The 14590-nt window shown below is 40.2% G+C and overlaps 1 protein-coding gene across 2 annotated transcripts in view; it reads left to right on the forward strand.

The window, feature by feature from the left end:
- The window catches only part of HIKESHI (heat shock protein nuclear import factor hikeshi), a 34677-nt gene that overhangs the window by 14539 nt on the left and 5548 nt on the right, over window positions 1–14590 (forward strand). For both annotated transcript variants that reach the window (XM_066360713.1, XM_066360712.1), the window contains one exon: window positions 13546–13697. In XM_066360713.1, coding sequence (XP_066216810.1) covers window positions 13546–13697 — 152 coding nt within the window. The remainder of the gene's footprint in view (window positions 1–13545; window positions 13698–14590) is intronic.

Genomic DNA, 14590 nt, shown 5'->3' on the forward strand with positions numbered 1-14590 from the left:
CTGAATGTGGATAGGTTGATTGTCGTGGCAGTTTTTAGGAAGTTATAATAAAGGTACAGTGTTCTTGGTACTACATACATAAAAAACTAATAGACTATGTTCTTGCCAAGTAGGTATATACAGAGTAAGCCATGAAATATTAGAATGGAAGGCCCTAAAAATCATTTAGTCTAATCCTTATTTTACTGTTGAGACTCATAAGATCTGGAAAGGTTTGAGTATTCCTAAATTAGAGCAGAAATTAAGCCTAGAGTCTAGATACTCATTTTTAGTTTAGTATTGTAAGTTCTTAGGTGTTTTCCTTTCTCAAAGTAAGTATAAGGAGAAAACTACAATCAAATTCCTTTCCAAAGCCCTGGCCAGTTGGCTCAGTGGTAGAGTGTCAGCCTGGCGTGCAGGAGTCCCAGGTTCGATTCCCGGCTAGGGCACACAGGAGAAGCGCCCATCTGCTTCTCCACCCCTCCCCCTCTCCTTCCCCTCTGTCTCTCTCTTCCTCTCTCGCAGCCAAGGCTCCATTAGAGCAAAGTTGACCTGGGAGCTGTAGAATGGCTCTGGTTGAGACAGAGCAATGCCCCAGATGGGCAGAGCATCGCCCCCCGGTAGGCATGTCGGGTGGATCCTGGTCGGGCACATGTGGGAGTCTGACTGCTCCTCGTTTCCAACTTCAGAAAAATAAAAAAAATAAAAAAATTCCTTTCTACCTGACCAGGTAATGGTGGTATAGTGCAGGGGTCCCCAAACTTTTTATACAGGGGGCCAGTATACTGTCCCTCAGACCGCTGGAGAGCCGGACTATAAAAAAAACTATGAACAAATCCCTATGCACACTGCACATATTTTAAAGTAAAAAAACCGGGAACAAATACAATATTTAAAATAAAGAACAAGTAAATTTAAATCAACAAACTGACCAGTATGTCAATGGGAATTATGGGCTTGCTTTTGGCTAATGAGATGGTCAATGTCTGGTTCCATATTTGTCACTGCTAGCCATAACAACTGATACTACGGGCTTCCGGAGCCGTGACACGTGCGTCCCGTGTCACCGGAAGTAGTACTGTACGTGAGTGGTGAGTGACGCAGCGCTTTGCGGCACCACCACATACAGTACTCTCACTGACCACCAATGAAAGAGGTGCCCCTTCCGGAAGTGCGGTGGGGGCCAGATAAATGGCCTCAGGGGGCCGCAGTTTGGGGACCCCTGGTGTAGTGGATAGAGCATTGGACTAGGATGTGGAAGAAGACCCAGGTTTGACACCCTGAGTCGGTGGCTTGAGCATGGGGTTGCTGGCTTAAGTCCAAAGGTCGCTGGCTTGAGCAAGGGGTCACTCGCTCTGCTGTCGTGTCCCGTCACACCACCTCCACCACCCCGTTCAAGGCACATATGAGAAAGCAATCAGTGAATAACTAAAGTACCACATAAAGAATTGATGCTTCTCATCTCTCTCCCTTCCTGTCTCTCAGTCTCAGAAACAAAATTTCTTTCCATTGTTTAAGGGATATATATGGTTCATATGTAACGGCTGTTTTCTGCCATTTTTATTTGATATTATTTCATAATGGGTTATGAAATTTTAATGTATTCAAAAAGTATTAAATGTTTTCCCTGCTTTTTTTTTACCCCTCTCCTTTACTATTAACTAAGTAAAGTGAGAAACAGACATTTTCATCTTCAGATGGGCTGGAGTGGGAACAGAATATGAGCTATTTATTTATTTTAGATTTTATATATTGATTTTACAGAGAGGGGATCAGGGAGGTCACGAGAAGTATCAACTCACAGCTGCTTCACTTTAGTTGTTCATTGACTGTTTGTCATATGTGCCTTGACCTGGCAAGCCCAGGGTTTAGAACTGGCGACCTCAGCATTCCAGGACGGCGCTTTATCCACCGCACCACCACAGGTCAGGAAAGATTTTTATTTAAAAGGAAAATGTGACATGAGTTTCAGAAACCCTGATATAGAGATACTGTCCTTCTTTCTACTAGTACTGTATAGTATTTTGTTGGTAAACTACAGCTTGATTACCTATTCCTTGTCAGGCCTTTTGGCCCCCCCACCCAAATCTCTGAAGATACTTTATATTTGCAGTTGTTTGTTGCTAATACGTAGATGTACAATTGATTTAAGAATTTTTTTTTATTATTTAAGATTTTATTTATATTGCCTGACCAGGTAATGGTGCAGTGGATAGAGCGTCAGATTGGGATGCAGAGGACCAAGATTTGAAACTCTGAGGTTGCTAGCTTAAGCACGGGTAGCCAGCTTGAGTGTGGGATCATAGACATGACCCCCTGGTTGCTTGCTTGAGCCCAAAAGTCGCTGACTTGAACCCAAGGTCGCTAGTTTGAGCAAGGGGTCACTCGGTCTGCTGTAGCCCCGTGGTCAAGGCACATAGGAGAAAGCAATCCGTGAACAACTAAGGTGCCGCAATGAAGAATTGATGTTTCTCATCTCTCTCTCTGTCCTTCTCTCTGATTCTCTCTCTGTCACTGTCATACACACACACACACACACACACACACACACACACACACAAAAAGGATTTTTATGTATTGATTTTACAAAGATAGGAGAGAGGGGCGGGGAGCGAGAAGTATGGTTACTTCACTTTATTTGTTCATTGCTTGCTTGTTGCTTCTCATATGTGTCTTGACTGGGCAAGCCCTGGGTTTTGAAATGGCAACCTTAACAGTTCAGGTCTGCACTCTTATCTACTGCGCCACCACAGGCCAAGCAATAATTTAATTTTTGTTAGGGCAGTTTTAAGTTTACAACAAAATTGAGAGGAGGGTACATAGGTTTCCTGTATACCCCTGCCCCCACACATGCATCGCCTTTCTCATTATCAGCATCATTTACCACAGTGGTACATTTTTTTTTTTTTTACAAAGGATGAACCTACATTGATACATAATTACCCAAAGTCCACAGTTGTACATTCTGTGAGTTTAACAAATGTATAATGACATAAATATAATATCTAAGAATATTTTCACTGCCTTCAAAGCCCTCTGTGCTCTGCCTGTTCACTTTCCCACCCTGTCCTTACTCCCAGCAACCACTAATTTTTTTTTCCTTTGATGTCATAGTTTTGCCTTTTCCAGAATGTCAGATACAGAAAGATTGGTTTCTTTCAGTTAGTCATATGCATTTAAGGTTCTTTCATGTCTTTTCATGGCTTGATAACTCATTTCCTTTTAGTGCTGAATAATATTCCCTGTCTGAATGTACCACAGTTTATCCACTCACCTACTGAAGGAGGTCTGGGTTGCTTTTAAGTTTTGTCAATTATGAATAAAGCTGCTATAAAAATCCATATGTAGGTTTTTGTGTGCGCAGAAGTTTTTTAGCTTCTTAGGCTAAAAACCAAGGAATAAAATTGCCAGTTTTTGGTGTTGTCAAATAATTGATTTTTATATACTGACTGTATCCTGAAGGATGAAGGAAATGTAACACATGAGTGGGCAAAACTGTTTATTGTGAGTGTGTGAAACTGTTTATTTTTGTATTATTATTTATTAATTACATATTCTTTCATATGAACAGCTGTAAGTCTACTTTTGCCCACCCCTGTATATAAACTATCTTGCTAACAGCTTCCTAGGGTTGTTTATATAGATGATAATATCTGTGGAAAATACATTTTACTTCTTTCTGTCCAATTTTTATGCCTTTTATTTTTTTTTACTGTTTTATTATATTACCTCAATCTTCTTTGAGCATCATGTTGAATACAGTGGTACCTTGAAATACAAATTTAATTCGTTCTGTAACCAAGCTCGTATGTCAGTCAATCCATATATCAGACTGCCGATACTGGACCCTTGTGCCAATGTGCCAACTAGCAGCAGCTTCCCGAATCAGGACTCATATCTCAGAATTTCGCTCGAATTTCGAACAAAAATATGGACCGAGTCGCAGCTCACATCTTAAAAAATTTGTATGTTGGTCTGTTCGTATCTTAAGGTACTACTGTACAAGTAATATAAGGCATAGGAATTATTCTCTCTTCCTCTATTTTATAAGTTGGTAAAATTGATGAATTGGCCTTCTCATCAATATGAAATGCTCTTTATCTCTGGTAATGTTCCTGACTTGAAGTCTACTTTGTCTAAAATGTATATAGTTCTTCCAGCTTTCTTATGATTAGTGTTCATGTGCTATATTTTTTCTATATTTTTACTTTTGACATAAATCTATGTGTCTCTCACTCTCTTTTTTTTTTTTTTTTTTTTTTTTTTTGTGACAGAGACAGGGAGAGAGGCAGAGGGATAAACAGACAGGAAGGGAGAGAAATGAGAAGCATCAACTGTTCATTGTGGCTCCTTATCTCCTTAGTTGTTCATTGATTGCTATCTCATATGTGCCTTGACCAGGGGGCTACAGCAGAGCAAGTGACCCCTTGCTCAAGCCAGCGACCTTGGGCTTCAAGTCAGTGACCCCACACTTAAGCCAGTGATCCTGCACTCAATCGGAATGAGCCTGCGCTCAAGCCAGTGACCTCGGGGCTTTGAACCTGGGTCCCTGGGTCCCATTTTGATGCTCTACCTACTGCACCACCATCTGGTCAGGTTATGTGTCTCTTGTAAACAATAAATAGGTGCTGCCCTGGTCGGTTGGCTCAGTGGTAGAGCGTCGGCCTGGTGTGCGGAAGTCCCGGGTTTGATTCCCGGCCAGGCACACAGGAGAGGCGCCCATCTGCTTCTCCACCCCTCCTCCTCTCCTTCCTCTCTGTCTCTCTCTTCCCCTCCTGCAGCCAAGGCTCCATTGGAGCAAAAGATGGCCTGGGCGCTGGGGATGGCTCCTTGGCCTCTGCCCCAGGCGCTAGAGTGGGTCTGGTCGAGACAGAGCGACGCCCCAGATGGGCAGAGCATCGCCCCCTGGTGGGCGTGCCGGGTGGATCCTGGTCGGGCGCATGCGGGAGTCTGTCTGACTGCCTCCCCGTTTCCAGCTTCAGAAAAATACAAAAAAAAAAAAAATAATAATAATAAATAAATAAATAGGTGCTGCCTCCTTTTTTTTAATCCCTTCTTATAGTTTGCCTTTTAGATGAAGTGTTTAGCACATAAATATTTAATGTTATTGATATGGTTATTTTAAAATTTTTCTTAAAAATTTTTTTTAATTAAATATTTTTAATTTTTTTTTTCCTTTTGAGGGGGTCCTTCATTTGGATTGAGTATTTTTTTAATTCTTATTTCTTCTGTTGGTTTTAGTTACTTATATTTATATTTATATTAGTTTTTAGTGGTCCCACTGGGTATTATAGATTATAATACATAGTTCACTTTTCACAATGTTCTATGATTAGTATTTGCCGCAGACCAGCGTGGCTCATAATTCCAGGTCTTGAGGGAGAACGGTACGGAATTAAGAAAACAGACTCATTAAGAAAAAAGGATGGGATCGGGAGGCCTCTTCAATGCTGATGGCAATATCCGAGTGCTCCATAACTCCAGTTTGCTTTATTATATAGCCATATTCAAAACAAGGAAGTCCTTGTTACAAAGTTACACATCTGAGGCAAAAACAAGAACTCTCCCAAGGCATAAACAGAAGTCCCCCCATCATGCATAAGTGAAATCAACCAACATCTGAACAAAGAGTGAGAGGAAGGGCATGTAAATTGCTTCCAGCAACTTAAGGAAGCAAGTGAAGTGGGTGCAAATACTCAGCATCATAGCCAGTATGGAGGTGGAGGGGAGAGAACTTAGCCTTTTGCTAAGCCTCGGATTTACAAGGCTTTTTGCCACTTGCAGTCTACAACAAATATTAACAAATATTTATGTTTGACAATTATGACCCCGGATTTGGTCATTTTTATAGGACTGCATCTTCACTTTTCTTTGCTATGTCAATCTACTCCTCAGTGAAATTCTGAATATAATGATAAAAACCTTAGGGCAAAAATCACATCTTAGTGATTTATTTTAGGTTAAAGATACTCATCTCCATTCTCATCATCTTTGTACGAAAGTTCAGCATTAGTAACTCTTAATAGAATGTGAGAGAGTTAGAGATGTATAATAGGAAGCCAAACGGACTATTATAAAAACTTAGCATATATTCCTCAAAGTTAAGAATTTTACTCTCTTCAAGAGCAGAGGCAAGAATTATTTACTCACCTTTGTTTTGACTTTATCTGGTCTAAAGACGTATTTCATGATCAGATTCAGGTTGTACTGGGAATTTTCTCAACGGATTTGATCTTTAACTTTCTCAGTGAAGTCTTCTGAGTGATAGGTTGCTTTTTTTTTTTTTTAACTTTATTATTTATATTTTACAGAGACAGAGAGTCAGAGAGAGGGATAGACAGGGACAGACAGGAACGGAGAGAGATGAGAAGCATCAATCATTCGTTTTTTGTTGCGTGTTGCAACATCTTAGTTGTTCATTGATTGCTTTCTCATATGTGCCTTAACCACGGGCCTTCAGCAGACCGAGTAACCCCTTGCTGAAGCCAGCGACCTTGGGTTCAAGCTGGTGGGCTTTTGTTCAAACCAGATGAGCCCGCGCTCAAGCTGGCGACCTCGGGGTCTCGAACCTGGGTCCTCTGCATCCTAGTCCAGTGCTCTATCCACTGCGCCACCGCCTGGTCAGGCGATAGGTTGCTTTTTTATTTTTGTCCATCTCATTAACACAGAAGGTACCTGTAGTTAGAATTAGATATCAATTTTCCACCTACATTTAAATAGTCCTAGTTCTATGATATTAGTATTGTTAGATATTACAGTACTTTTCATATTTTTATCTTCAGATATCTTACCTGACTTCTGAAAGTGGTATCTATTTTTAATAGTATCATTAAACTGTCTGTAAGATATAGTAGGTCAACTGAGTTCTGGTGTCTACTTATAATCACTTAAATATGTATATGTAATAAAACCTATAATAACCATGAATTATGATATGTTAAATAATATTACCTTTAAGAAGTTTTGGTTCATGATATACAAGGAACATAAGTACAACATATTTTGAATTACATTTAAATTTTTGGTTCTGAAATGGAGAGGTAGAAGCAGCTACTTACCAAAAATATGTAACTGAAAGAATTTAAATTATACATATTTATGCGTGTTTGTATGCAAAGTTAAATATTTGTAGAGTTCATATACAATTTGAAGAGCTTGTTAAAGCCTCATCTACTTATTTTTTATATACACAGAGTTCAACTTAAAACCTTCCTTTTCTCTGTAGGTTAACTAATTGTAAAGTGTTTCGAGAGGCAATGAGACAAAGAATGGCACAATGTCAGTCAGGGAGAATTCCAGTGACATCTGCAGTAGAGAATTATGTGGAGATGGGAGACAGAAGAGGCCAAGATTGGAAGAGCAGGTGGGGGAGTAGGACATTAGGTCAGATATAATAAAAACATTTATGTGGAATTTAACAAATATTCTTACTGTGTTTATAGTACTTTAATATGTGGTTGTATTTAATAGAAGGAAAAGAGATAGTTGATTAAATTGCCTATGATCTAAAGAAGAGGATTATATACTAGATATTCATGTGAACAATGTAGAATGATGAATGTGGTAGAGCTTTGTAGAATATTCTTTTTTTTTTAAGTGAGTGGCAGGGAGGCAGAGACAAACTCCCGCATGAGCCCCGACTGGGATCCACCCAGCAAGCCCCCTACCAGGCGATGCTCTGCCTGGCTGGTCTACTGCTCCATTGCTCAGCAACCAAGCTATTTAAGCACATGAAGCAGGCCATGTAGACATCCTCAGCGCCAACGAGGCTCAAACCATTCAAGCCATGGCTGCAGGAGGGAAAGAGAGAGAGAGAGAGAGAGAGAGAGAGAGACAGATATGGGTGGTGGGGGTGGAGAAGCAGACGATCACTACTCTTGTCTGCCCCGCCCAGGAATTAAACCCTGGACTTCCACACACCAGGCCAGCGCTCTACCACTGAGGCAACCAGCTAGGGCCTAGAATATTGTTATGAGAAAAGACTAGTTAGTATTTTATGTTTCAGGCCTTCAGAGTAAATGAAGCATTTTTTGTGGTAGGGTTTTACCTTATATTTTTGGCCAAGTCCCTACTGTAAGGTTGTGTTAGTTTGAAATGAAATTCTAAAATTTTTTTGCATTAGGGATTTAAAACATTATTTTGAAATAATTTTATAATTAGAAAAACTTATATGAATAGTATAAAGAATTTCTTACATTTTTCTCCCATATTCATCAGTTTTGCTACGTTATTTATCATTATTTGGAGATTTATATATGTATGTATGTATGCATATAAATTTTTTCCCCTAAAACTTTTGAGAATAACTTGTAGATATCGTGCCCCTTTACTCTTTTTTTTAATTATTTTTTGTATTTTTCTGAAGTTGGAAATGGGGACACAGTCAGACTGACTCCCACATGCGCCTGACCGGGATCCACCCAGCACGCCCACCAGGGGGCGATGCTCTGCCCATCTGGGGCGTTGCTCTGCCGCAACCAGAGCCATTCTAGCGCCTGAGGCAGAGGCCAAGGAGCCATCCTCAGTGCTCGCGCCAACTTTGCTCCAATAGAGCCTTGGCTGTGGGAGGGGAAGAGAGAGACAAAGAGGAAGGAGAGGGGGAGGGGTGGAGAAGCAGATGGGCGCTTCTCCTGTGTGCCCTGGCCGGGAATCGAACCCGGGACTCCTACACGCCAGGCCGACGCTCTACCACCGAGCCAACCGGCCAGGGCCCCATGCCCCTTTACTCTTAAATACATCAGCATATATTTTCTAGAACAAAGATATTTTCTTTTATAATAGTCTAATTTTCATATTCAGCAAATTTAATACAATATTCTTGTCTAATAATATACAATCTGCATTAAAGTATTGCCAGTTTTTCCAGTAATGGCTTTTATAACAATTCCCCCTCTCCCTTCATCTAGAATCCAGTCAGGATTGTGGATTGCATTTGTCATTTTATTTTAGTCTTCACTTTGCCACAGTTGCTCAGCCTTTCTTTGTCTTTCATGATATTGATAGTAAAAATACTCATGGAAAAACACATAGCACCAAATAGGTATTTCTAAGAAATGTTAAAATTATAGTTTTTCATAAATCATCGTATGAATTTCTTTTTTATAATTCTGCTCTTTTCATTTTGGGCATGGTGCCATGTTTTAATGCCATTGCTTTGGCTTTCTCTACATATGAATATTGTGGTCTCCTTTCATTTCATTGAGCTTTAGTTGCCAGGAAGATCCTTTTAAACTTACTCGAGTTTTCATTCTAAATATGGGTTGAGCTTGTCAAGAGGATTAGAAAGGACAAAAAATGCTCAAGATGTTACTATTATTCTATTGACGTGAAGTGCAGCTAGTGAGCCAAATGGGAACCTTTTACTTCCTGACATTTCTTGACTTGCTTTCTTGAAAGATGTATTTTGAAGTAAGTAGTGGATTAAACTCAGTTAAGAGTTCTTTCATACTATAGAATTTGTTATAAACAAGTAGGATAATTAACTGTAATGAGCATCAGCTTTGGGGCTTGATAGACCTGTTTTGAATCCTGGTGATACTTGTTACTAGCTCGGTAGTTTTGTGTTTTTGTGGGGTTTTTTGTTTCTTTTTTTTTGTGACAGAGACAGAGAGAGGGACAGATAGGGACAGACAGACAGGAAGGGAGAGAGATGAGAAGCATCAATTCTTTGTTGTGGCACCTTAGTTCAGTGATTCCTTTCTCATATGTGCCTTGACCAGGGGGCTACAGCAGAGCCTGTTGTTACCCCTTGCTGAAGCCAGCGACTATGGGCTCAAGTTGTTGAGCTGTACTCAAACCAGATGACCCCGTGCTCAAGCTGGCGACCTCAGGGTTTTGAGCCTGGGTCCTTTGTAACCCAGTCTGACACTATCCACTGCGCCACCACCTGGTCAAGTTGGCTGAGTAGTCTTGACTCAGTTATTTTTACCTTAGAGGAGAATTCAGGTAAAATGTACTTACAGTGCAGGTGTTTCTTTGAGCATTAGATAATGAATGCAAAATGCAGAACGGTACCTGGTGCATAGTTGATGCTCAAGAAAAGGTTACGTCTGACAAGGCAGTTGCCCAGTGCATAGAGCATTGACCTGGGACACTGAGGATCCAGGTTTGAAACCCCAAGGTCGCCAGCTTGAGCACTGGCCTATTCATCTTGTGCACAGTCTCACCAGCCTGAGTGCAGGGTCACCACCTAGAGCATGAGATCATAGACATGAGCCCAAGGTCGCTGGTTTGAGCAGGATGTCACTGGCTTAGCTGGAGCCCCCTGGTCAAGGTACAGTATGAGAAAGCAATCAATGAACAACTAAAGTGCCATAACAAGCTGATGCTTCTCATCTTCCTTCCAAAAAGGAGAAAAAGAAATCAATTATTATGTTTTTATAAAATTATAGAAAGACAGCTTTAGGAAGGGATCTTAAAAATCACCCAGATAATGAAAATTGCAGGAAAGCTAAGAGACTGTTACTGCCCCATTTAGGGTATAAGTTCCTTGAGAGTAGGGACTATTTGTATCTTTTATATTCTGAGTGTATGGAACACAGTGATGGACTTTAGATGCTTTCCAAAGTATGGCTTGTTTAAATACATTTCAGATATCCAAATTCTAGACATGCTACAATGTCAAGTTCATCATTTTATGTGGTTTAAAATATTATTGATAAACTTTGAGAGTTACATAGCTCTTATATAAAAAATATAATTTTACACTTATCAGGCTTTTAGTAGAAATAAGCAAAGAGGTTTTAGAAAAGGTGAGGGAAAAGTAGGTTTACAGTTGTGAGTATGTGAAAGTTTATTCTTGTATTATTTATTTATTTATTTACTTTTATTTTAGAGAGGAGAGGGAGAGAGAGAGAGAAAGAAAGACAGAGAGAGAAAGAAAAGTGGTGGGGGAGGAGGAGCAGGTATATGCTTGACCCGGCAAGCCCAGGGATTTGAACAGATGATCTCAGCGTTCCAGGTCAGTGCTTTCTCCACTGCGCCACCACAGGTCAGACATAATATTATTTATTAACTATTGTGTTTTCTTTTTCTTCCCTCCCTCCCTTCCTTCCTCCCTCCTTTTCTTCCTTTTAAGCGAGAGAGATAGAGAAACAAGGACAAACAGACAGGAAGGGAGAGAGATGAGAAGCATCAACTCATAGTCAACGGCACCTTAGTTGTTCATTGATTGATTGCTTTTTTATATGTGCCTTGATCTGGGGGGGGCTCCAGCTGAGCCAGTGACCCCTTGCTCAAGCCAACCACCGTGGGCTCAAGCCAGTGACCATGGGGTTATGTCTATGATCCCATGCTCAAGCTGGTGACCCTGCACTCAAGCTGATAAGCCCACACTCAAGCCAGGTGACCTTGGGGTTTTGATCCTGGGTCATCAGTGTCCCAGGCCAATGCTCTATCTGATGCTCTATCTACTACACCACTGCCTGGTCAGGTTAATCATTGTGTTTTTCATATGAACAACTGTAAACCTAATTTTGCCCCACCCCATATATATAATTTCTAAATATTTATATTCAATACTAAGAATGTTTTCTTTTTTATTTTTTTTAAGTGAGAGAGGAGGGGAGGTTATGAAACAGACTCCCGCATGTGCCCTATCCTGGGGCCACCTGCCAACCCCTATCTAGGGCTGATATTGGAAACAACCAAGCTATTTTTAGTACCCGAGGTTGACATGCTGGTATCAACCGAGCCATCCTCAGCGCCCAGGACAGATGCTCGAACCAGTTGAGCCACTGGCTGTGAGAGGGGAAGGGAAAGAGAAGGAGAAAAGGGAGGGGAAGAGAAGCAGATGGTCGTTTCTCATGTGTGCCCTGTCTGGGGATTGAACCCAGGACGTCTGCACTCTGGGCCAACACTCTATCCACTGAGCCAATTGGCCAAGGCCTAAACAGTCATGTTTAGTGAGGTGTGTGTGTAGTGAAGCACAGTAAATAAGTTTTTATTGATATGCTTGGAAATTTAAGAAGAGTTTTGGTACTTGCATTGAGTATTTTATTTATTAGGAATTGTATTGTTACAGAATTTTATTCTTTATTATTTGTTTAAATATTTCATAGTCATAAAGACAGCAGGTAATTTCCAAATCTGTGTATTGAATGATTTTCCCCCTCTTATCAGACTAACTTTTCTGGTTATATCTTATGTAGATTAATAAAATTGGTCTATACTTTCTATGTGTAAGTAAGCTGGCACTTATAGGAACAGATTTATACTTGTTATATTTTAAAGGGTAAAATGTAAAATATATTATAAAATATAAAGGGGTAAGTTTAATATTAAATATCTTTCATGAATAAATGGCAAATTTCTTTTTCTTCTTTAAAATTTTCCATTGAATTGAGAGACAAAGGGAGAGGGAGAGAGAAACAGAGAGAGCACACGAGAGAGAAGTATCAACTCGTTCCACTTAGTTGTTCAATTTTTAGTTGTGCACTAATTGATTGCTTCTCTTAGGTGCCCTGACCAGGGATCGAACCCGCGACCTCGGGGCACCTGGGTGATGCTTAATCCACTGAGCCACCCAGCCAGGGCAGTGGCAGATTTCTGTATTGCCTATTTGATAATAGATCATCAGGTGTTGAGTAGGGTGATCCATGACATTCAGTAAAATATGCCATGCTGTTTATTAGTAATAATGGCAATTTAAAAATCTTTAGCAGAATAATCAGAAAATGATAAAAGTAATTATAAAACTTTAAAAATAGTCTTTCCTCAAAGTTAGCATTAAGAATCTTTTATCTAATTAATGCTCATTAATTTATTTCTCTCTCATTCTGTTTATTTCAAATGGAAATTTAATCTCAATATTTTATTTTAATAAAATACTTTCAATATGTTTGAATGGGCTGCATTTTAATGAGTTTTAGAAGGTAACTTTCTGGTAGGAAAAATTTTAGTTTTTACATTTTTAAAATTGATTTTTAGAGAGAGAAAAGGAAAGAGAAACATTAATATGTTCCACTTATTTATGCATTCATTGGTTGATTTCTTTTTTTTTTTTTTGACGGAGACTCAGAGAGAGGGATAAATAGAGACAGACAGAAAGGGAGAGAGATGAGAAGCATCCATTTTTCATTGTGACACTTTAGTTCACTGATTGCTTTCTTATATGTGCCTCGACCATGAGGACCCCTTGCTCAAGCCAGCGACCTTACGATCAAGCTGGTGAGCTTTGCTCAAACCAGATGAACCTGCACTCAAACTGGTTACCTCAGGGTCTCGAATCTGGGTCCTTTGCGCCCCAGTCTGATGCTGAATCCACTGCGCCACCGCCTGGTCAGGCCTTTGGTTGATTCTTGTATGTGCCCTGACTGGGAATCAAACCCACAACCTTGGAGTATCAGGATGACACCAACCAACTGAGCAACCCAGCCAGGGCTTATTCTTTGTTAATATGGTAAAAACTAGGTAGCTTTTTACATTTATTTGAAAAGAGGCAAACTTGCATATACCAGAACTTTTTTGAGCATGTAGATCAGAGGTTCTTTACGTATCTACAAGGAATTTGTGTGGGATGCAAGTTCAACTTAAAATATATATGTGGCGTATGTTACTCTCTTTTAGGAGAAGGAAGCCAACACCCCTTTGGAGCCATGAATATCGTCCGAACTCCTTCTGTTGCTCAGATTGGAATTTCAGTGGAATTATTGGACAGCATTGCTCAGCAGACTCCTGTAGGCAATGCTGCTGTATCCTCAGTTGACTCATTCACTCAGGTAATGCAATGCACATTTTATTGTTTTCTAAAATAATTTTTTAAATTATATTTTATACTTCAAAAATTTGGCTGCTGGTAGAGAACATGTAAAAATGAAGGTAAACATACCATATGATATAAGTTATTGTCTTCTATGGATACTTTCAGTTTTCTGCTATCAATATTTAAAAAATTTGTCAATGCCTTTATGAGACTTACATTTTTATAGTGGTAAAAATGGGTTTATTTATAAATTTTTCTCCTTTCCTCCCATTACTGTGCTAGACTGTGGCTATAGAGTTGTGAACCTGATGAGCAGGATTCTTGTCTTCCTGGAGCTCAAAGGGATATAATTATCCTCTGTATGGCAGTGGCCTGAAGGGGAGGAGGAGCTAGGCAGAGGTAAAACTAGTACAAAGGTTCGAGGTAGAAATCTGTTATGTTTAAGGAGTGATAGGAAGGTCTTTGTGGCTGGAGTAATATGAGCAAAGGTGAGACATGGGAGATGAGGTTGGAAATTATGGGGTCATGGCTGCAGGATAAATCAATGGGACCTCATTGCCTTTTGTAAGTAGGCTTATATTGTCTTTGGAGGAGAAAACATAAGGAAGAGTTTTGAGCCTGGCTGGAGCCAGGCTTGAAACCCCGAGGTTGCCAGCTTGAGTGCAGGTTTGCTGGCTTGAGTGTGGGATCATCAACACGGTCACTGGCTTGAGCCCAGAGGTCGCTGGTTTGAACCCAAGGTCGTTGGCTTGAGAAAGGGGTCACTGGCTTGGCTTGAGCCCCCAGGTCAAAGCACCTATAAGAAGCAGTCAGTGGCCTGGCCTGTGGTGGCACAGTAGATAGATTGTCAACCTGGAATGCCGAGGTTGCCAGTTTGAAATTCTAGGCTGGCCGGGTCAGGGCACTTAT

The sequence above is a fragment of the Saccopteryx leptura genome, chromosome 1 (assembly GCF_036850995.1).
Source record: "Saccopteryx leptura isolate mSacLep1 chromosome 1, mSacLep1_pri_phased_curated, whole genome shotgun sequence".
In the NCBI taxonomy this organism is placed as follows: domain Eukaryota; kingdom Metazoa; phylum Chordata; class Mammalia; order Chiroptera; family Emballonuridae; genus Saccopteryx; species Saccopteryx leptura.